This window comes from Vulpes lagopus, chromosome 5, assembly GCF_018345385.1.
Source record: "Vulpes lagopus strain Blue_001 chromosome 5, ASM1834538v1, whole genome shotgun sequence".
In the NCBI taxonomy this organism is placed as follows: domain Eukaryota; kingdom Metazoa; phylum Chordata; class Mammalia; order Carnivora; family Canidae; genus Vulpes; species Vulpes lagopus.
Window position 1 is genome coordinate 85,370,924 of NC_054828.1, and position 24,060 is coordinate 85,394,983.

Sequence of the window (24,060 nt, forward strand, 5' to 3'; positions counted from 1 at the left end):
TGGGGGCCACATAAAGAGGAAGGAGTCTCAGGGAGGTGAGCTGAGCAGTGTGATTGTTGAGAGCCTCGGTGGTCCAGTCAGGCCCACTTGGGCTTGAGCCTGTCTCTGTGATGCTGGGCGAGCTCTAAAACATCTGCAACTCTCATTTGCCCTCGGTGCCCCTCTGTAAAATAGCAAAAACCCAACAACAGACTCTACTTCACAGGGCTATTTGTATGAAAGGAGTTAAGTTTCTCAAGTACTTAATGCAGTCTGAAGCACAAGATTAAGCATTTTATACGTGGTAGTTATTCCATGGATGGAGAAGGCCAACAGAAAGGTGGACAGGCATGGACAGAGGGGAACAGGAAGGCAATAGGTCTTTTTCTCAGCTGTATGACACCACTTGCCCCAGCACACACACACTTTACCTGTAGGTACTAAGCATCAACCACTTTTCTGTTTGAGGGTTGAAGGGAACTGCCATGTGGTGGGTATACTGGGAGGAGCACAGGCTTTGGAGGCTTAGATTTTGGTCATACTTATTTTTCATGAGCTCTGAAAATCTGGTCCTTGTCTCCTGAGGTCTGGTTTCCCCAAGGTGACCTAACCTCATCTACCTGCTTACAGGGAACTACAAGGAGAAATTTGGGGTTAGGAATGCTCCTAACAATGGTAGAGACTTAACTGGGTATTTAATCTTCATCTGTGTTAGTGCTATCAAATGATCCAAAAGAAAATGAAAATGAGCTCCTGCCTGGAAAAGGAAAAAGTTCAGGTGTGTCTCTTCCAGGCCTGAGCAGTGGGGCAGTAGCAGCACAGAAGACAAGAGGGGAAGGCTCTGTTTCCCAGTCACCTGGAGGTCACAGAGGCTCAAGTGGACAGAAGGCCAGTCTGACCACAAAAAGCTATTCGTTGTGTGAGCCTTAGTATGGATATGGTTGAGCAGGGCAGCTGGGCTCTGGTGCTGGGGACCTAGAGCCCGGAGAGGTACTCCTCCTTCTCTTCTGCCACTCCCTCCTTGGAAGGCCAGAAGAAGGCTTCTGAGGAAGGCTTGCTGGCTGCTGGCATCTTGGGGGCTCTGCTGGGAGTTGGGATCATAGGCAAGGGGGCTACTGTGACTCGAACTCGGCTTGTCTGCAACTGCCCGGCCTGCAGAGAAAGTGAGCAGACTTCTCTGAAGCTCAGACACAGTTCCTGGTCTCCTGTCCTGTTCCCTGTGGGCCTCCTGGCCTAACTCCTTCACATGTCCCATCCATTGAGTGACAGCCTCAAGGCCCAGGGCAGTGGATTTCCTGGACTCTCCTGGCTGAGTGTCAGCTTGCTTACCAGCTAACTTATGCTAGGCTCCGCTCCCATCTCTAGGTTGACTATTAGTTTGGAAAGGTAACTGCAGCTAAGGCAAAGCAGGAGTTTCTAGAGGCTCTGTTACTGAGAAATTAGGAAAAGATTAATGACAAAGGAAAATCCTATAGAATATGAATTTCATAAAAATAACTCCACTCTCAATTCCTTTTCTCTCTTTAACCCTTGTTGCTAAAGCCCTGACTCCAGTTGACTAGCCTTGTTCAGCCACCTTTTCCTCATCTATACAATAAGTGTAACACTTACCTTGAAGGGATGCTGTAAAGATTCAATGAAAGCAATTGTCACAAAACCTGGCAAATGGCTGGTGTTCAGTAAATGCTAATTGCCTTCCTTTTGGACATTTCTTTTTCTACCTTCCATTTAGCCTTTTCTTTGAACAGAAGCTGTGGTCTTCGTGCTATCAGTTTGCTTAGTGGGAGGGACAGTGGTCTGTTAAATGACTAATGAGTTATCATGAGTGCTACAGTTAAGATACCTAAACATTACCATATGTAAATGTCCACTGCCCAGGCAGAAAAGCTTCCCTACCTGGCAGGGGTTGTAATTTGCTTTGTCTAGGGCAAATGGCTGTTCTTTTTCTTCTTCCCCTGTTGGCTTCGTTTCCCCCCAGGGGTGGGGGTGGGGTGGGGGAATCGTGGGGGATGGTTCCAGGGAGGAGGGCTACTCCCCTGGTCCTTGGTGGGGGGAGGGGGTGGGGGAGGGGAGAGTTGGGGGCCTGGGAGCAGGGCCCTCTCCTGGATTCTGTGTGTAATGGGGAGGAAGGGGAGAAGGGAGGGAGCTGTACCTTTCTCAGGGCCTGGCTCTCCCAGTTTGGGTGGAGCCGGCCCTGAGGCTTGGTAAAGGTGCTGCTCAGGTGTGAGTACAGGTGGCTCCGAGCTTGCAAGGGGTTGTAGGTGGGCTCTAGCTCCAGGCTGTCCAGCATGCTCTGAGGAAGAGAGAAGAGGAGCCTTACCCAGGGAACTTGAGGTCACAGAACACAAGATATCAGGCAGAGATGTTGAGGTGTGCGAGGCTGGAGCAGGTGTGAAGACCCAGCACTTCACTGAAAACTGAAATAGTTGTGGGTCCTCTTGGGTGTCCTGGACCCCAGGTCTGAGTGTTTGTGAGGATATACAGTTCCAGCCCAGAGTGCAGCAAGTAGGTACAATCCGGAGTGGTTAAGGAAGAGGAATAATCTGGACCAGAGAAGTGTGTCATGGGATTCTGAGAGGGGCTGGAGTGCCGTGAGGTTACAAGAGATCCAGTGTGCACAACTGTGAGGGAGGGGGTGTCTGAGGCCTGGGGGTGCTCACAGTCTGCCTCAAGTACACTGAGTTCCCTGCCTGGCTTGTGAGGTGAGCATAGCCGGAGGACACAAGCACAGCATTCCTGAGCAGTCAGGTTTTCCGGCCACAACATCCTGTGCCAGGAACCCCTGGCCCTGAAGTGAGACGCTGAGCGAGCCATGGCCACTCGTGCCCACCTCTTTTTGTATGCCAGCAGCCACCAAGGCAAGAACACAATCCTAGGCTCTGTCCTCTCTGCACGTAACCCAGCAGTGATGTGGTTCCAGTTCTCCCTGCCCAGAGTCCCTCCTCCTGCCCTCAGCCTGGGAAGGCTGGCAGAGGAAACTCAGAATTCAGATCAGAGGAAGAGAGGAGGATGAAGGGGAGTGGGGTGGGGAGGACCCGGGTGGGGGTGGAGGTGGGGGATTGGCCGGGCAGCACAGTTCCGCTGTTGCCTGGGAGTGTCATTTGGAAGCCCTTCCCTTCCTGGGCACCGACACTAGCTAACTATTCTTAAAAAAAAAAAAAAAAAAGATGCACACAAACAAGTACACACATCTGCACACACACAATGCAGAGAAAGACTCGTGGAAACACACTACACACTGTCACACACACATCACATTACTCTCTACCACCTTCTTGGCACGACCATTTCTGCTCTCCAGTCCTCTCCTCCACAGACTTGCTGTTCCTCTTCCTCAGCTCTTTGTCCAACTCCCAAGTCTTCTCTCCCTCTATCTGTCCCATATGATCTGAGCTCCACTTGCCTCCACAATCTTAAGGCTGTCATCCGGTGGGTCCTCGGGCAGCGGGGGGAAAGGGCTCGGCAGTAGCAGTTCCCGTGTGGCCACTGCCTTCACCAGTAGGGTGGGTGAGCGCGATGGCACAATCACATAGAAGGTGCTGGTAGGCTCTCTCTGGCTATGTCCTCCACTCAGGGGCTCCCCTTTGGCCAATAGCAGCCACTCTCTTTTCTGAAACAAGGACATATATAAATGGTGGTTCACCTTCAGTCTTTGGCATGTTTTCAAGATCGACCCCCATCAAAGCTTCCCCAAGTTTCTCCAAGAGTATCAGGAAGGCCCATACCATTTCACTCTGGCCTGAGAGAGAGGGACTTCCTGCCTGAGTTGCTAGTGCCCCAGAGTACTGCCCTTCCTCCCAAGTTGGAATTGTACACAAAAGAATTAACAACGCAGAGACAGGTTATGAGATGCCCTTTAACCTGAAGTAGGTGTTCATCCCAGAGATGGCTAACATATTACTTGGTGGTAAATGTAGAATTTTATGAATTATAGTTCTTTTTTTTTTAAAGATCTTATTTATTTATTCATGAGAGGGACAGAGACAGACACAGGCAAAGGGAGAAGGAGACTCTATGCAGGGAACCTGCCCGATATGCAACTCGATCCTGGGATTCCAGGATCACGCCCAAAGGCAGGCGCTAAACCGCTGAGCCACCCAGGTGTCCCATGAATTATAATTCTTAAAAACAGAGTTTTGAAACAGAGACTTGTGTTGTGAAAATTCAGGTCTTATTTTGAGAGTGAAGAAATCTGACTGTGTTGCACAACTGGACTGGTTAGAGAATATCCCTGGAATACCCAGAAAGGGTTTAAGAAGGTGGTTAATGTCACCTGCCAAGCGAGGGGAGGAGGGGATAACAGGGAGAAAAAAAATCTTAGGTATATGGAGGTGCATTGGAAACAGAGCCCTTGAGATCAACTCAGCTGGTCACGGGATTCTGGGGGTAGTGACTCTGAATGAAAGCTACCTCAGAACAGAGGGGTGACTCTGCATTGTGCCATGGGTAAGGAGAAGATATACTGCAGACCTATCAGCAGATTTCATAGGTGTGCCTTCTAAATCAGGCATAGGAATAAGGCAATTTGCTGTGGTGGTTTTTCAAGGAAAAGCATAAAACTCCAAGAAGTACAGAGTCAGAACTGTTACAAAGATCTGTAATTGTGCCCTCTTGCTGGAGGTGATCATCACTTAACACCTGGCACAAATATAACAGCCTCCCCGCTACAGAAGATGAAAGAAAGCACACTAGCTCTACCCACTTCTTACTTATATGGAAACTTGTAATAAATAATGAGAGGAAAGGCAAACAGGGGAAAAAAAGATCTTAGGGGATAGAGGAATATCAGTGTCTTGTGGAAGACAAGTGGAAAGTGACATGGTGAAGCACACAAAACCTTGCTGTAATACCCCAGGGGGAATGTGCTAGGCTGGAGGTGGTGTGGAAGTGCTGACACTTACAAGCAGTGTCATCATTTTGTGCAGCACAGACCTCTGAGGAGGTCTGGTTGGCTGGATAGCACCTGGTAGGTACCTTCTGAAGTTTCTGCTTTTTTAACATTTTTGCTTATATCTAGTCATGTGCTGTCTTCTTGAAAAACAGGTCCAAAATGCGATGGAAAGTCTACCTGACCCTTCTCAAATCCATTAAATTGTAAACAGATGATGTAGAAATCATGTTGTGTGTTTGTGTGTGGGTGCCCCTCCTCTGAAGACATAGCCTCTTTAAGCCTGGAAGGGATGTTCACTGGAAGGATAAGGAGCCAGTGGTAAGGCATTCCATTTCAACTGGCTTAACTAACTTCTGATGTGGATCAGGCTTGGATTACTACAATCATTTTCTCTTCTATTTTTTATGCTAGTTTATGTATTGTTTACAAATTAGTTTATTAAGAATGTTCTGAGTGCCTGTTATGTCCCAAGCACTAGGCATGAGAATATAGAAATTCATTAGACATGTTCCTTGCCCTTTGAGAGCTTATAATATAGTAAAGGGAATGTATGTAAATTAATGTCAGTTCAATATTTAGGATGACCAACTGTTCTGGTTTGCCCATTTTTAGCACTGAAAGTCCTACCCCTCCAATCCTGGGCAAATGGGGGTGGTTGGTTACCCTTCTACAACTCCACAGGGAAAAGAATATCTTGCCACTGTGGCAAGTCACTGGAGGGTTAAAACTATGGCAATGGATATTTCTTAGACTTTTTTTTTAAAGCAACATATTTCTTACACCTCAGTGTTATGGAATAAGTTTATGATTGCTACACTGTGGGGCTACTAAGAAACTCTGAATGTTGCACAAAGAAAAATTATGATCCCTAGAATTTGAGCCTCTAGATTTTGAGCCAATAGCTAAGATTCTATTAGAGAAATAGTATGCAGGATTGAATGAGGCCCCTCAAAAGTAACTCCTGATGTGTGGACTATCAGAGGACTGACAAGAGATGGAGTTGAGAGGATTTTACATAATGCTTTAGAACGCTGGGCTGATTTACAGAGAGGTTAGCAGAAGGCTCTGGAAGGAAGACAGGCAAATGCACTTATTAGAGTTTGATAAAGATATTAATTTATCTGTAATTCCCAGGAGCATTTGGGAAAAGCGAGAGATAGGGAAGTTGACCTTTAGGGCCCTTATTTTGGACTCTGAAATTCTAACCTCTTCCTAGACAGTGGTTAATGGCACTAGAGACCTGACGTCCAGGACCCAAGCTTGAACATATTACCCAGGTCATGGGTTGACTTGTAGGTATAGGCAGTTGTATATGTGATGGAAATGGTTAACTGCCAGGGCAGGTATGCAAGGCTGAGAAAAGACAGGGATGTCCCAGAAGCTATTGTGGTCCTAAAATTGAACAATGCTTAATGATGGCAGATGACAAAATATAATACTTTTGCTAATTCTATTTTTAAAAGAATTTTAAAAATAATTTATATATAATTTTTATATAATCTCTACATCTACCATGGGGCTTAAACTCACAACCCTGAGATCAAGAGTCACATGCTTTACTGACTGAGCCAGCCAGGTGCCCCTTTGCTAATTCTAAAGAAAGGAGAATGAGTTAAATGCTGAATTTATTAGAAAGCAGGTGAAAATGTGTGTGTTTGTTGTGTTTGCCATAAAGGTGCTAGGGAGCTTAGATTTTAGGAGGTGGGGACTCATTCTGTTTAGAACAGATACGGACAGGGGCAAGAGCTGAAGGGCATGTCATACTCCAAACTCATTTTCCCTCATCTCTGCCCTAACTTCTAATTTCTAAGGCTGTGAAAGTAGGTGTGGTAACTGCTATTGGGTGACTGCCCACAACTCTCTTACCCCTCTCCCTTTTCCCTTCTCTCTACACATTTTCAGTCTTTCAGTGATTGGTCTAGGGTGACACGTGACCTAGATTTAAATAATGAGACATAAGTAGAAGTTGCTGTATGAGACTTCTGGAAAAGTTTTGTAATATGCTGGCAGGCTTTTTGTCTCTTTACTCTTTTCTCCCTAGGACAAGACTTAGTCTTAAGGCACAATAGCCACATGAGGAACAGGCATAAGGATGAAGCCCATTGCCATGGATGCTGCAGTAGAAAAATGCAAAAATCCAGGGTCTTTGATGGTATCACTGATGAACTGTATCAGTCTCAGAATTGTCTGTCCCCATACTCTTTTTTAAAAAAAAGATTTTATTTATTCATGAGAGAGAGAGAGAGAGAGAGAGGCAGAGACACAGGCAGAGGGAGAAGCAGGCTCCATGCAGGGAGCCCGATGTGGGACTAAATCCCGTTACCCCAGGATCATACCCTGAGCCGAAGGCAGACTCAACCACTGAGTCACCTAGGTGTCCCTGTCCCCACACGTCTTGTTATATCAGAAAAATAAACTTTTTAAAAAAAAAGATGTTATTTATTTATTCATGAGAGACAGAGAGAGAGAGAGAGAGAGAGAGAGAGAGAGAGAGAGAGAAGCAGAGACACAGGCAGAAGAAGCAGGCTCCATGCAGGGAACCCGATGTGGGACTCGATCCTGTGGCTCCAGGATCATGCCCTGGGCTGAAGGCAGGGGCTAAACCGCTGAGCCACCCAGGGATTCCCAGAAAAATAACTTTTAATTACTCAAGTTAGAATTGGATTTGTTTTCTCTTAGTTGCAGCCAAAGGGATCCTTTACAGGTAGCAAAGGAAAGGAAAAGGATATAGCTAATGCAGAGACAGAATTAGAAAGGACAAGTTTAATGGCACTAGTGTAGGCTTTGCCAGAAGGGCAGATGGGAATTTATTATAGCAGGTAAAAGCTTGAATCTCACCAAACCAGTACTTCTTTGGTCTGTCATCAATATGATGTCCTAGGACCAAATTCAGCAATTAAAGTTTTCGGGAAGTCAAAAGTCATATGTGGATTTTTTATTGCAATGGGAAGTTGGTACCCCTAACACCCTACATTGTTCAAGGACCAATTGTACATATCACAACCACGTGGGATTTATCCCAGGAATGCAAGGTTGGTTTAGTAATCCAATGTAATACACCTGTTTCTAGAATAAAGGATAAAAAGTACATAATCATCTCAATGGATACAGAAAAAGCATCTGATAAAATCCAAAACCCTTCCATGAACAAATTAGAAACAGAGTGGAACTTAACCTCACAAAGGCTCCATAAGTAGTGATAAGACACTGGAGCTTTGCCCCTGAGGTCAGGAACAAGACAAAGATGTCTGCTCTTTCCACTTCTATTCAACATTGTACTGGAGGTATACTGAAGACCAGAGGGCCATTTCCCACATTTTCTGGATTATTAGGGCCCTAGGATTCTGGGTGTGAGCCAGGGAGAGGCACTCATAAAGATACTAGGTGTGTCAACATCCTAGTTCCTGGGGATTACTATTTTCTGAATTTGAGTTAGAAAAAAAAATAATATGACATTTCTCACATTAGAATGGTAAGGTACAGCTTCAATACCCTTAATCACTGCTGTGAAAGTAAAGATAGATGTGAGAATCAGATACATGGGTGGGTAAGGGGCAAAAAAGATGAGTGGGAGCAGGCTGTCGTGGGGGCAGGAACAGAATAGCTTCCTAGTAAAGGTATTTAAGCATAATCTGGAAAAAATGGGTAGATATTTGTTAGGTAGATAGAGGCAAAAGGAAGGGAGCAGCATGAAAAAAAAATATGGAGGTGTGGAACAGTTTGGCATATTTGGGGGACATTTAGCAATTTATTAATGTGGCTGGAGTAAAGGATGGAAGGGGCATGGTAAAGGATTAAGCAAGAGAAACAGACAAAGCTGGGTCCCAAGAAGCCCACTGATCCCATGCTAGGCCTGCTGTCTGTTCCAGCATCTGTCTGTTTCCCTTGCAGGCTCAACATTCTAACTTCATTCTGATTTTTTTTTTAATGGCTCCTGACCTGCTATCACCCCACTCTCAGCTTGGATTCTTGTTCTTGACTCTTCGCCTAATGTAACCAAGGACTTTCCATTTCTCCACCCATTTCCAGCCCAACCAGATCATTGCCTGTGTAGTTAGACTCCTGCTGGACATATTTTGGCTTGAATTCTGTCACTCTGTGGCCAATTAGGGCAGACATGGCCTGTAAAGCTCTGGAATGCATCTCCAGAGACTCTGACATTTTAAGTAGGAAATTGAAAGACCTAGGTGGTATTCCCATTTCTTTTTCTAGTTCATACAGACATGACTTTGTAAGAGAAATGAGGATGTGGAAAGTGAGTCATTAGCTACATAACTGGGACTACACAGTAGGATTTGGTAATTGAAATTATGTTTTCCTGGTGATGGATAGATTCATAAATACTTAGAAAAATAATTTTATTTATTTATAAATATATTTATTCCCTACCACATTCCACAAAGCAGTGTGCCAGTTTAGAAAAATGCAACAATACAAAAAAGATAAAATACCCAAGGGATTGGGTAAAGGAAAAATAAGGGTAGGGCAATAGCAGAGCCAAGATTAGGTAAGCTCAGAGAAATGCAAACCACCCACTTTTGCTAGGAGGGAGCCTAGCACACTTTTCCTGATAAAAGTGTTTGAGAAACTATCTTATGGATCCTTATTGAGTAGTGAATGTATTTCAGAGGACTCCTTCAATCAATATGATAATAAATTTCATATGGCTATAGAGTAGTTAAGAGTTTGGGTCTTGGAGTTAGCTTTTCTGGATTCCAACCTGGCTCTACCATTTACTAGCTATGTGATCTTGGAAAACTACTTAACCTCTCTGGGTCTCAATATCTTCATTTGTAAAATAGCTACAGTGAGTCCTACCTCAAAGGATAGTTATGGACATTATATAAATTAATATTTGTGAAGTGTTTAGAACTGCTTCTGTACACAATAGGCACCATGAAGTCTTAATTTTTAAGGTAAAGTATATTGAATAATTATTAGATGTTTATTAAATTTTGTGAAATTAAAAATAATTTATAATTCTTAGAGATAGATCTATAAAAGTTCCAGAAAATACAGACATATTGCTCTCTTGTGGTCTGAATTGATCTAAGAGTGAAATTTATGGGAATGAATGGATGGCACATATCTTTCAGGAAGGGCTGGGGAATGGGTTTATGAAGAACCTTGCTTATCTGATGAAGTGATATTCTTCTGAGGAAAAAGAAATAAAATACTCAAATGGAACAAAATAATCTATGAGGAGGATGGTGAGTCAATTCTTAAGAAAATTGGGGGATGAAAAAAAAAGAAAATTGGGGGATGGAATAATACTTAAGGTTGCAGTTGACTAAAGTTTAGAGTGTGCATGGAGTGTAATTAGAAAAGTTACACAATATTTATAGTTGATGAGACCTGGTGGCCTGTCACTAATGACTAGAATTTATTTATGGCAGTATGGACTTTGTTCAAAAGAATTACTCTAGGTAGTGGCCTTGTTCTCCACCTTTCTCTTCTGGTCGGCGAGGCTGCTCTGCTCTTGTCAGCCTCCTGCCCGCAGTCTGCTTGAGAGTGAGAACCATGCCTTCAATTAAGTTGCAGAGTTCTGATGGAGAGATATTTGAAGTTGATGTTGAAATTGCCAAACAGTCTGTGACTATCAAAACCATGTTGGAAGATTTGGGAATGGATTATGAAGATGATGACCCGGTTCCTCTGCCAAGTGTTAATGCAGCAATATTAAGAAAGGTCATTCAGTGGTGCACCCACCGTAAGGATGATGCCCCTCCTGAGGATGATGAGAACAAAGAAAAGTGTACAGATGATATCCCTGTTTGGGACCAAGAATTCCTGAAAGTTGACCAAGGAACACTTTTTGAACTTATTTTGGCTGTGAACTACTTAGACATCAAAGGTTTGCTTGATGTTACATGCAAGACTGTTGCCAATATGATCAAGGGAAAAACTCCTGAGGAGATCCATAAGACCTTCAATATCAAAAATGACTTTACTGAAGAAGAGGAAGCTGAGGTTTGCAAAGAGAACCAGTGGTGTGAAGAGAAGTGAGATGTTATGCCTGACACTGTGACACTGTAAGGATTGTTCCAAATACTAGTTGCACTGCTCTGTTTATAATTGTTAATATTAGACAAAGAGTAGACAAATGCAGCAGCAAATCAGTTGTTTTAGTAGAATATTGTATTCCTTGCATGTGTAGTTTGAGTACAGATTCCAAAGTTATGGCTGAGTTTCTTCTAGTATGATCAAAGTTTCTTTTTTCTTTGCTCTCAATAAACTGAACTGTGGGTTCTCTGTAGAAGGTGGCATTTTGGGCTTTCCCTCTCTTTGGAAAGTGATTTCTGCCTAGTTTACTGTCTGGTTAACTTTAGTTTAATGATCTTTTAAAAGTTGTCATTGTAAATAAAACAAGTTGAAAAAAAAAAAAACTACTCTAAAAGAAGAGGCAGAGGAAGAGACAGCATTGAATGAACTGAGCTGTGCTTATAGTTATAAGGAAACCCAGGAACCTAAATATGAGAATTTGGTAGAGCCAGCCAACTGGCTAAGAGTAAACCAGAAAGTGTAATACAGGCTGTCTAGCTGAATAAGACATGTGAAGTGAGGGATGAGTGAACATTCAATAAACATCTCCTTCTGGGATGGAATGGCCAGAGGCAGTCTTGTTCTCCTGCCTAGAACAACTAGAAAAGCTGGACTACACAGAAATCATTTGTCTGAAGGCAGTGAGGAGGTGCTCACTCATGAAAATGAGTGGTAGCTAAGTTTCTGGAGAGGGGAGAATCAAGGCAGATGGGGAAATTACTGCAACTGCTTTTACCCTGAGGGCACATGTTTATTCTGAGTTGGAGGGAGAGCTGGTCAGAGGTGAGAATCTAGGATTTTCACAATGCTGAAGCACTTGCAAGGGAACTAAGAAACCAGCAGATCTTTTGGTGGAGACCAAGCAGGGGTGGGGTGGGTGCTCAAACCAATTTTTCACTAGTACATTTACCAAATACTGGGGCTGCATAGAGCAGGAGGCAAAAACACCCAAGGAAAAAGCTTTTAGAAGCAGAGTATTTTAACAGACTTGGGACAGAATGATTAGAATTGGGCTTGTCGGGGATCCCTGGGTGGTGCAGCGGTTTGGCGCCTGCCTTTGGCCCAGGGCGCGATCCTGGAGACTCGGGATCGAATCCCACGTCGGGCTCCTGGTGCATGGAGCCTGCTTCTCCCTCTGCCTGTGTCTCTGCCTCTATCTCTCTCTCTCTCTGTGACTATCATAAATAAATGAAAATTAAAAAAAAAAAAAAAGAATTGGGCTTGTCCAAGGGAAGGGGATGCACATAATATACCAGGTTTCAGTGGAAAATCCTGGAAGGCCAGGAGCAAACCAGGAGTAGATTGAGCCTTAGCAGGACTATAGTCCAGCCTGGACTTAATATAGCTCCTGAGTAGATAGGATGATTTGTCACTAGTCTGTCTGCCCAGTGCAGGTCAGAATGGACCCTCTCTAGAGAAATACCAGCTGGAGCCTCTGCAATTTATTTAGACACACTGAGCATCTCTCATTAGAATAGTACCAGGTGCACCAAAAGATAGGATCACATGTCTGAAAATCAGAAGAAAAAAAGAGCTAAAACAAAGCCACAGGTGATGCAGGTATTAGAAGCAGCATACAAGAACTTTAAAATAGCTATGATTAGTATGTTCAAGGAAATAGGTGAAAAAATGGAGAATATCTTCAGAGAATTAGAGTCTATTAAAAAAAAGAAACAAATGTAAATCAGAGAACTACTAACCTACAACCACATGCAAATCATAGGCCAGACATATGCTGGGTGTTTTAACATGCAATATTATTTAATCATCTTAAAAACTATATGAGTTATATCTTGTTGTCTATTTAACATGTGACAGGGACAAGAGTTACTAATGTGTGTCTGTCATGCTCATTCTCCCCTTTTTTCATTCTCCCCCACTCTATTTCTACTCACAAAAGGACAAGCCTTGTGAATTCTATTCCTGGATATTTTATTTTAAAGATTTTATTTATTTATTGTGTCGGGGCGGGGGGTGGGAAGAGAGAAAGGACTCAGAGGGAGAAGGAGAGGGAGAAGTATATTCCTCGCTGAGCAGGGAGGAGCCTGACTCAGGGCTGGATCCCAGGACCCCAGGATCATGACCCAAGCTGAAGGCAGACACTTTACTGACTGAGCCACCCAGGCACCCCTATTCCTGGATAATTAATTAATTAATTAAAATATTTTACTTATTCATGAGAGACACAGAGAGAGGCAGAGACACAAGTAGAGAGAGAAGTAGGCTCCCTGTGAGCAGCCCAATGTGGGACTTGATCCCAGGACCCCGGGATCACAATCTGAGCCAAAGGTAGGTGTTCAACCACTGAGCCACCCAAGTGCCCCTATTCCTGGATATTTTAAATAGGAAGAGAGAGAGAGACAGGACCTCAGGGGGAGGCAGAGTAGGGGCTGCTAATCTATAGAATATGTATTAGCTGAGAGAGGGAGGGAAAAGGTAGAGGAACAGGGGCTGGTGATGTAGGCAGAGTTTTAGTTTTTTTAAAGTGTGCGTATGTGTGAAAGGCTCTTGGAATAGCTTCTGGTTAGATATAATTGAGGAGTAGGGGAAGAATATTTGAGAAATGTCATTGTGGGTAATGAACTATTTCTTCTTTGGTATTCTTTGAAAGTACAAATAAATTTTAAAAATCACTTTTTGGCCTCTGGATAGTGCTTCTTTGTATACCACTTATGCAGAGATTAGCCAAATGGGGCTACTAGGTTTGTCATGGTTTCAAGTAAATGAATATACTATTGCATAGAGAGGTTAAATATTTCACATGAATTCACACAGTTGGCAAATAATGAAGCTGTCAGGAACCTAGGGCCATCTGATTCCAAAGCCCATGCTTCATGGACAATACAAACTACATTTTGGGATGCCTGGGTGGCTGAGTCAGTTAAGCATCTACCTTTGGCTCAGATCATGATCCCAGGGTCTAGGATTGAGCTGAGTAGGGAGCCTGCTTCTCCCTCTCCCCTCTGTTCATATTCTCTCTCAAGTAAATGAAATCTCTAATAACAAAACAAAACAAAAACCCACCAAACTACATTTTACCACAATAGAAAGCTGCCTTGCTTTGACTCCCCAGAAAGAGAGGTAACAAAGGGAGAATTTTTACACTGAACCTAAATTTGACTAAGGCTGAGAAATTAGTTGGTAAAATGGGAAAGTGGTAGAAATGCCAGGAAAAGGCAATTGTGTTATCCTGGAGTCTGGGTGGTCAGACTTGACTTTTAGACTTTAACCCAAGTCATAAGACCATATATTTAAAAAGGTAGAAGAAATATGCTTTTCCCTAAAAAAGAAAATAGAGCACACAAAGGTCTGAATGATAAATAAAGGGATCCAGAAAGACCTCATTGCAGAAGCACCATTTGAGCTGAGTCTTTCAGGACAGGGCAGGGTTTGAACATACAGAGAGAGGAGAAGGGGCAATAAGAACAAGGGCTCAAAGGTGTGGCAACTTAAAGTTTGTATATTAATTTGGTTGGACTCGATGGTGCATGAAAGGTGATGAGGGGAGGTAGACTGGAGTTTGAATACTTGGCTAAGGAATATGGACTTTAGAGTATAATCAATAGCAAGCCACAAGCCATCTTTAAGCTGAAGAGTGGCAGGATCAGTGCTGTGTTTCCAGAAGATAAATCTGGTGGCAGTATCAGATGGACTGGGAAGGGCAGCACTAAAGGCATGGAGACAAGGGATGACTACAACACTTCAGGGAAGAGGGAAACAGACTCTGAAGGAGGACAGTGAGGTAAGAAGAGAGAGGAGAAAACATGCAGCAGATGCTATGGGGACAGCATAGGCAAAGCTTATGTTGCTGGGTACTGGCATGACTGAAAAACATGTGGCAGTCAGGGGAGTGCCTCATGAAGATTAATCTGGCCTAACAAATAGTGTAAGTTAGAAGAGGGAGAGACTGGAGGTAGGGAGACTAGCGAGGAGTGTACTGAAGAAGTCTTGGTGACAATAAACAGTAGGAACAGGAAGGAAAGGACAGTTACAACTCATGAGGAGAAAACTGATATGACTTAGTGATGAAGGGGGTGTGAAGGGCGAGAAGGTTGGAGGTCACTGAGGTTTCAAGCCTGACCGAGCAGAGAGTGGCGGTGCTGCTATTAACAGAAAGACAGAAGTCAGAATGAGAAGTTAGCTGTGGGGTCGGGGAACATCACAGCAAGAAACAGAAGATGAGAGATACACAGGGAGCTGAGGACATCAGATTTTAAAAGAACATATGAAAAAGATTCAAGAAAGACTAGAAAACCAAGGAGTTAGAGAAGTGTTGAAAACTTGTAAATATAGGATCAGAAAGGTTCAAGCTTTAATAAGGTTCTTGTCACATAGCAAGCATTGGAAAAAGATTTGTTGAATGCATCAGAAGAGGATTGTGGGGAATTCTCCCCTCTATAATACACTGCCTTTCAGGATTTTTGCTGCTCGAAGATATATAACAACAGTAACACAAGATGGTTGAAAGGCTATTACAGGTACCCCCTCACTTTAAGTGAATTCAAGTACAGAAGGCTGGGGTGTTAAGTAAGGGGAGAAACAGCCCCAGGGGTGCAGGCTATGTTTATCTGGCTAAATCCAGAGTACGGAATTTAGCAAGGAAGTTAAAAGCATAGGCTTTGCAGTTAGTGAACTAGGTTCAAATTCTGTCTTGGCCACTTTGGTAGTTGTGTGACTTTTGCTAAGTCACATGATCTTTTTAGACTTCAGTCTTTTACATGTATAAAAATGGTGACAACAGTCCATATCTCACAGAATTATTGTAAGGATTAAATGAGGTAAAGTATGCAAAGCCCTTGCTTAAATGAGTAGCACTTAGTAGGTGCTCCAAAACATGGGCATCTATTAGTGATGGGTCAACCACATACTTGTACGTTTCCATGATAGAGGAGTGATACAGAAGATCCTCTTTGGCCCTTAGAATGGTACCTGGCATGTAGTGCTCAATAAATATATTTTATTATTATTTTTTTTATTGGAGTTCAATTTGCCAACATATAACATAACACCCAGTGCTCATCCCATCAAGTGCCCTCCTCAGTGCCCGTCACCCAGTCACCCCCACCCCCCACGCACCTCCCTTTCCACCACCCCTTGTTCGTTTCCCAGAGTTAGGAGTCTCTCATGTTTTGTCTCCCTCTCTGATATTTCCCATTTTCTCTCCTTTCCCCTTTATTCCCTTTCACTATTTTAATAAATATTTGTTAAACAATTAAATAAATATTAGATGCTCAAACACCAATTCAGAGGAAGAGTCTGATTTATATATGTAAGCTAGAAGGGAATAGAATACTCTTTCCCATTTTTATTTTTAATGGCTGCATAATACTTCATTGTTTGGCTGAATTATCGTTCCCATAACCTTTCCTTTATTTTGATTTAGCCATTTCTCTATTTAGGACATTTAGGTTATTTGAATTTTTGACTATTGTAAATAACACCGAGATAAGCATGCTGATACATATTTTTTTGTTCCCTTTGCTGCTTATGTTCCTGTGCTACATACACTCCCAGCAAAATAAAGTTTTGAAATAGCTTTCTTTCCAGAAAATTTACACTCCTTCTAGCAGCGTATTAAGATGCAAATGTCTGTTTAAAGTATCATGTACTATAAGAATGTAGGGAGGCCACTCAAGGGAAATTCCTCCCGAGTGATGTAGCATTTCTGCGATCCTGAAGAATGAGGTGGAGTAAATAGTCAACTGAGCTGTGGGATGTATCTGTTGTCTCTGCTCTGCAAAGACAGGGGATGGGTGTTCTTCAGATAGGAAACAGGAACTCTGTGGGTGGGCCTAAAAGGGAGTGGGTTTTGAAACAGGAAAAAAGAAGCCTTCTGATAGTGAAAGAGATGTATTGCTGTGCTGGTGTGATCACCCATATGCTACCAGGTTAAACTGTTCTCCTATTTCCACTCACAGACCTGTCCTCGATTATATTTGCAGTTGTTTTATCTTGCTTTGTAAGTGTTTCCTGCTCTTTTCTAAGTATTTCTAAGTTCTTTTATTTTTTTCCACTTTAGGAAATGGGCATGCACTTAGTTACTCGAATCAGAAACCAAACAGTTGATACCTTCATCTTCCTCACTCCCTACATCCAATCCTTCACCAAGTCTGACTCTCTCTTTAAAGTATGTCTTTTTTGGGGGGGATCCCTTGGTGGCTCAGCAGCTTAGCGCCTGCCTTGGGCCCAGGGCCTGATCCTGGTGACCTGGGATCGAGTCCCAAGTCGGGCTTCTGCATGGAGTCTGCTTTTCCCACTGCCTATGTCTCTGCTTTTCTCTCTGTGTCTCTCATGAATAAATAAATAAAATCTTTTAAAAAAAGTATGTCTTTTTAAAATTAAATATTATTTATTTGTTTGTTTATTTGAGAGAGAGGAACAGAGAGAGAGAGAATGAGAATACAAACAGAGGAAGGAGCAGAGAAGGAAGGAAGAGAGGGGGAAAGAATCTCAAGTAGACTGCCTGCTGAGCGGGGAGCCCGACTCAGGGCTCCATTCATGACACTGAGACCACAATCTGAGCTGAAACCAAGAATCTGATGCTTAACTGAATGAGCCACCTGGGCACTCCTAAAATATTTCTTTAATTGGTGTACTTTTCTTGACTTCCAACATTCTAGTCCAAGTCATCAACATCTCTTGCCCAGACTATAGCAATAACCCTCCCACCTCATTTTATTGTTCTCATTCTTGCTTCTGCCAGTTATTTCCAATGTTTGGTGTAAGTAATCTTTTAAAAATTCAAATCCTCTCTCATGATTTCTTGTACTTAAAGTCTAAGGTCCTTAACTTGGCCTACAAAGTTTCGCATGATTTACCCCTGCTCACTTCTCCAGCCCACCTTTAGGCTCTCCTCCCTTGCTTTCTTTGTTTTAGTCACAGTGGCCTTTCTGTTCTTGATTCTTCTCTCAGCTCTCTTTCCTGCTTTGTTTGGGGTATTTGCACATGCCTTTTCTAGGCATGATCTTTCTGTCACCCTTCACCTGGCTAATTCCCACTCCCATAAACTGGCAGGTCTCAGTCTAAATGTCACTTTCACAGAGAGGCTTTCTGGCAGCAGCCTCTTCTTCATAAACTTCCCACAATAAGTATTGATATATATATAATTACATTTCATAATTATGTAATTTATATCTATATCTATAAAATTATAAATGATATATTATTATATATATATAAAATTATGTCTCTTTTAATAACAGTATAAGTCTCTTGAGGTCATGGATAACATCTATCATGTTACCATTGACTACAGTTTAGCAAGATGTTTGGAACAGTCTAGGTGTCCTTCATTTAAGTAAACCATAATGCCCAGTCCGGTGTTAGAAAGAGAAGTGTTAATATATAGCCACTTATGGAAAATACCCTGTTTCTGTTTAAATGTACAAAATTAGGGATTTTCAAGTTAGTGTCATATAACTGAGTTCAGGAAGTATTCTCTATGGCATGAAACCAACGAAGGCAAGTCATATTTAATCCACATTTCAGAATATTTCTAGTTTTTTCCTGTCCTCTTGAGAATTGGGACAGGTTTGGGATCAGAGCAGGATGAAGCTAGCTACTTTTCTGTGGTTAAGGCCTTAACACTCTTCTTCCTCACCTGGGGACATGGATACTCACCAGCAGGCTGTGACACAAAGCATGGAAATGCTGCTGATTTGTCTCCAGCTCATCCCAGTCCAGCTGCCAACAGCTTGTGGGTCTAAGGATGAAGGGCAGCCCATATGTCAATGACTCGCAGATCCCACTGGAATTTAGAGCCCTGGCAAGAGACAATGCAGCAAAAATCTCCTCAGTGATATCTAGAACCCTGACACCAGATCAGCTTAAATTCAGTTTATGTCAGTTTACTGTGAAATCCTTTGGGTTAGAGACTGAATTATTCACCTTAGCATGGCCAGCACCTAGCAAGGTATCCGGCACACAGCAGATTCTCAAAATCTGTTAATCAATGAATGAAGCATCACCATGAAGAGCCATCTAGACTCTGATGGATGTTTCTTCTCCTGAGCTCACTCCATTTTAAGTGACTTCTCTGAGGACACTTCCAGAATATCCCTGCTACAATAACCATGTAACATGACAGTATGCTAACCATCTGCATCCCAGTCCTGGCTATCCTGTGGCAAGGTGCTGAGAGAGATGTATTTAAGAAGAGGGTGAATTGGGTGCCTGGGTGGCTCAGTCGGTTAGGTGTCTGACTCTTGATTTTGGCTTGGTCATGAGCTCACGGTCATGAAATTGAGCCCTGCATTGGGCTCCACACTGGGCATGGAGCCTGTATAAGATCCATCCTCTCCCTCTCCCTCTGTCTCCCCCACTACCCGCTCACTCTCCTCTCTGAAAGAAAAAAAAAAAAAAACAGGAAAAATTTAAGAAAGTTCCCCAGTAGCATCCATAGTCAAGCTTACTCATATACTTGTGCACAGGTACTGTGATAGGAACTAGGAAGCAGTAAAAGTGATGGTCTTTGCCATCACTGCTAATTCTACCCCCAAGAACTGGTGCCTCTGGAAGCAGAATTCTAGTATTTAAAAAATGGCAAGGCAGGAGTAGATCCTATCTATCCCCTTGTTCCTTGAAAGTCAGATCTCTGTCCTGTGCCTAAACACGGTAAGGTATACAGTACACAGCTGTGGAATGCATTAACACTGCTGATCTTGTTTTTCTTTGTGTTCAGAGACTTTCTGGATTTCCAATCTTCATCCAGGTTTCAGAATGTCCTACTGAGGCACATCTTCCACCATATGCCCATTTGTCTCCACATGTGGAGTAGCCTGATATTGCTCTTTCATTCCCATACCTGCAGTTTCTGCTTTGGAACTGACTCCCACTGCCTGGCACTTGGAGATGCCCTCTACCTCTGGACTTCCTAGCTGGAACCAGTAAGAACAAGCATTTGCACAGATTGGGGAAGTTCCCTTGTCCCATACTTGATCACCCGGAGCTTGTAACAAGAGGCTGATGACTGGGAGGCCATCTGGTAGAGTGTGCTGAAGTCTCCTTTGGGGTCATCCATTCTCAAGGAGCCATCAGCTGTGCCAGGGAGTAGGGACGGGCTGAGGAGTCGCTCTTGGAGATCACATTTCAGGCACACTACAATAAAAATGGCATTGGAGGAGGGATTGTTTGTCACAAGTTACCTCAGGCTATGTGAGTAAGAGACAACATCTGCTACCCATTCCACATCCACCAGGCAAGTAAGGCTTGGGAGGAGGCAGGGAATGGAAAGGGGAAAGTATGACTGGTCTGGAAAGTGTGTTGCTCAATACTGTATCGAACTTGTTTTCTGGGTCTGATATGATTTTTACTTGTCTTATATCTGGGCTGGCTGAACAGTAGCCTCTTAGTGAGAGATCTGGCTTGTGATCCAGTCTGAGAGGAATATGGGCCCTCTGTGGAGGAGGCAACTAACACTACAATATGCAGAGCCCTTTGCAATCACAGATGGAAATCTTGCCTCTGCTGCTTCCCTGTGGCTAAGCTTTGGCAAGACTATAGGTCAGATGAAGGAAGAGTAGGAAAGCAGAAGTCAGGGAGTCAGCTGACAGCTATTGTTTCTCTGTGGGCTCTTCTAGGGACATTCAGGGGAGGGGGAGGAATAAGTTCCTGAAATGGTTTATTTTTTAATTCCCCAAAGAAACCTGAATGTAGAATCTTCTAGAGCATCACTGTGGCAACAGACAACCGTTCTGAAGGGGCTTCACCTAGGTATGAATTATTCATCAAGGTATTATGTTTTTCTGTATTAAGATTCTGCTCTGGGAGGTGGGTACATTCACATGCCATAGTGTGCAATGTTCTATTGCACTAGGCTTTTGAAGCCTTGATACTACAATTTTTTTTTCAATAAAAATGTATACCAGGTTTGAATACTGTTAACGAACATGAAGTAAAAACGAAAGCAGAAAAAATATAGAAGAATAAATATGATGGCAGAATAGATGTCAGATCCAGCTGGCCCAGCAACTAGACTTAGACATTAACTTTGGGTGAGACAGTCTTAGCTGCCATGTCTCGGAGCCCAGGAAGTCAGTAGGAGTGATTCGGCCTAGGACTCAACTCTCCTTTCCTTGGTGCCTGACTTCTCCATTGTTAGATCTCTGGGCTTTAGGGCTGGAGAGCTGTGTTCATCTGGCTGAGATTCTCCATGCGGTTGCAATAAGAATCACCTCTTTATTAAGGAAATTTTATCTTTTTATATTTTAAAAGACACTGATGTCTGGGCCCTACCGCACACTAGTGAAATTGGGATCTCTGGAGATGGAAGCCAGATCCTGGTGTTTTTTTAAAAGTCCCTTGTGTGATTCTTACTGTAGCCACAGCTGAGAACTGCTGGAACTGAAGTCTCGACAGTGTGCCAAGGCTGCGAAAGCTGTCTTAGCAGGACTAGAATCTAAAATCAGGTGTGCTTCTCGCCACCCTGAACCCAGATGCCGAAGTGGCAGACTCCAAACCCATGAAACAAGAAAAGACACTCATCTGAAGCTGACTGTGCTCTCTGTCAGGAGGCCTCTGAGGGAAGCACTGAAGAGCAGGCTGAAGGGCCCTGGGCAGTTACAGAAGCAGGTGGAGTGGGTGGAGAACCTTGTAAGGAGTCAGAGTGAACATCTGAGGAGCAGTCCTCAAAAGATTCTAGAGTAGGAAAGCTCAGGGTTCTCTATTGTTTTGTTTCCTTTTTTATAGTGAGTCGTATTTCCAGAAATACAGTGTAGTCATGCATCAGTTTTTTTTTTTTTAAACAATGGACAACTACAGTATGGTCCTTATTGTAGTTGTATAAACTCTCAGATGGGTCACATGCACCCTGGAGAAGGGCTACTTTTCCCCAGACCTCACTCCAATTGCGCCTGAGCATCTAGACTCCAGTGTAGGCCTCCCTAGTAGAAGAGCTGATGAGTCTGGATCTAAGTTCCACCATATGCCCTGAAGACCTGCAAATTTCCAAAAAAATAACTGGAGATGGAGATAAACATTCTGGGCTGACCCTGGTGCCATGGAAAGAGGAAGGGGGAAGGTAGAGAAGTTCTCTACTACTCCATGAGCAAGTGCTGTGTAACAGCTGAAAAAAGGCTGGTTGCAGGAGTTCCTGGCCTTTGAGAACCCCAGCCTTCCATATGAGAGAAGTGCTCAGCATGAGGCAGCATCTTTGTTTATAAATGCCCAGCATGAGGCAGGTTGTGTAGTAGGTAAGGGTCCAGGTTCTGGAGGCAGATAGACCTGGGTTTGATGAACATTTTCTGGGCTTACTATAATCAAATGTCCAAAATATGGATTTCTAATCTTAAGAATTAATGGGCTCTGGAGTTGCCTAGCTTCAGATTCTGCTATTAATTTTTCTGTGGAGTCCTAGGAAAATGTTTAATTTCTCTAAGTCTCAGTTTTCTCATCTGTAAAACAAGGAGATATGTTTAATTGATTCTAAGACACATTCCCCACCTCCCCCTGCCACACACACATACTAACATCTCTGCATATGTCTTACAATTGTCATTGGCCAGGCACACACTCCTAACAATTACTTTAACTTCTCAGTAAGGATAAAACAATATTTCTTAGTGATAGAAAGCACCGAGTCATGTTTAATTGGTAGTCTTTTTCTTCCTTAGTGGGACATAAAGTAATGGTGTATCTCATAACTGATAGCATCTTAGATTCAATGACATATGGTAATAGTACCTGTTTCACGGTGGTGGGGGGAGATGAAATAGGATAATGCAGGAAAGGAGGTAACATATTGCATGGGGAAAAATAGATATGGAGTGGATTCCGGAAGATGGGTAGGGAAGAATCAGCACCATCAGCCTTGAACAAAAGGAATGGAAAGAAGGTCCAGGGAAGAAGATTTACACACCAGTGAAAGACAGGTTGAAATCAAGGTAAGTCATTAAAGGCATCCCAGGCCTTAGGTTGAAATGGGGGTATGGAGAAGGGTCAGAAGGTAAGGATCTGATGGCCATCTGCAGAAAGGACCACCATGTGTCCTCCCCTTTGGGGGTGGGAATCTGTACCCTATTTTTCTCATTGAACTCCCACCTCTACTAGCTGGGCTACTAGTTGTCCTCTGTGGGGCCTGCCTCTGTAGTTGCTTTAGTTTATCTCAATTTGGTGTCTTCCTATCCAGAAGTCCTCATTTAATCTTGGTTCTTTACTTTCTCACAGGCCCTCTTGATATTGTTTAAATACCAGCATGCCTCAAGTTATTATGTCAACAATATCTACTACAATTCAAAATGAAAAACTTGAGTAAAACATATGATTCACTGTGCTCTTCCTTTAGTTTAGGTGCTCCCCAATTATTAAGGTATCTAAGTCTTTGCTCCCAAACTAACTGGCCCTTGCAGTCTGGGCTTAATTAGGTTCAGTTTCTTACTGTGGTTACTTTTTAGAAATTCTTTTCTTACTCCTTGTGCTTATACTGCACAGCCTCCTCCAGTCCCTAAACCTCAACTACAGTGTATTCTGATGACTCACAAATCTAGAGTCTTAATCTGAGACTAGAATAATCATAGCCTATATAATGTGTCTTTTGAGGGTGTGTACTTGAATCATCTTTGGCTCTGGAAATGTTGCTGAAACACCGTGAAGGAAAAAGAAGATGGATATGTTCTTGGTCCGTTCCACTGTAATGTAGCCAGGCTTTAAAGAAAATCTCCATGCTGACAACATCATTGTCTATAGTCTGAAGGTCAATGTCAGTTCCCAGGACAGAACTCTCTGCAGAAGAAAGGAATTAGTTGGTAAAATTTTTAATTCTTTAATTGTACACCTTGAAAAATGTAAACATTTATTTATTTTTTTTTTGAAAAATGTAAACATTTAAATGCATCTATATTTTGACCTATTAATTCTATCCTTAGATAACTCGCTTAGAGGCATTCTTAGATAGTACACATGGACACATATGCAAAGATGTTCAGTACAGCATTATTGTAATAACAAATAATCAAAACCTCAAACAGGAAGCAATTCAAATATCCATCAATAGGAGAATGTTTAAATAAATTATAGCACACTCAACCTTTGGAGAATTACGAAGCTGTTAACAAACAAAATAAAAAATATACTGGCAGGGAAAGTTAAGAGACAGTAAATGAATAATGAATAAAGAAAATTGTAGGGAAGCCTGGGTGGCTCAGGGATTGAGT

General features: G+C 42.8%; 2 protein-coding genes across 3 annotated transcripts in view; one reads left to right on the top strand and one right to left on the bottom strand.

The window, feature by feature from the left end:
- Positions 1 to 52: 52 nt before the first annotated feature.
- LOC121490679 (meiosis 1 associated protein) overlaps positions 53 to 24,060 on the bottom strand; it is a 72,664-nt gene continuing 48,656 nt past the window's right edge. Inside the window, exons 4-10 of one of the 2 annotated variants that reach the window (XM_041754569.1) lie at positions 23,456 to 23,629; positions 19,846 to 20,008; positions 18,533 to 18,674; positions 3,383 to 3,589; positions 2,132 to 2,272; positions 1,591 to 1,602; positions 53 to 1,131 (exon numbers count right to left, since the gene is read on the bottom strand). In XM_041754569.1, coding sequence (XP_041610503.1) covers positions 955 to 1,131; positions 1,591 to 1,602; positions 2,132 to 2,272; positions 3,383 to 3,589; positions 18,533 to 18,674; positions 19,846 to 20,008; positions 23,456 to 23,629 — 1,016 coding nt within the window. In that variant the 3' untranslated portion in view covers positions 53 to 954. The remainder of the gene's footprint in view (positions 1,132 to 1,590; positions 1,603 to 2,131; positions 2,273 to 3,382; positions 3,590 to 18,532; positions 18,675 to 19,845; positions 20,009 to 23,455; positions 23,630 to 24,060) is intronic. The other variant, XM_041754568.1, reaches the window with a different exon arrangement.
- LOC121490683 (S-phase kinase-associated protein 1-like) lies at positions 10,324 to 10,992 on the top strand. The gene has a single exon (XM_041754575.1). It carries the CDS (start codon positions 10,391 to 10,393, stop codon positions 10,874 to 10,876), a length of 486 nt encoding a protein of 161 aa, XP_041610509.1. The 5' UTR covers positions 10,324 to 10,390; the 3' UTR covers positions 10,877 to 10,992.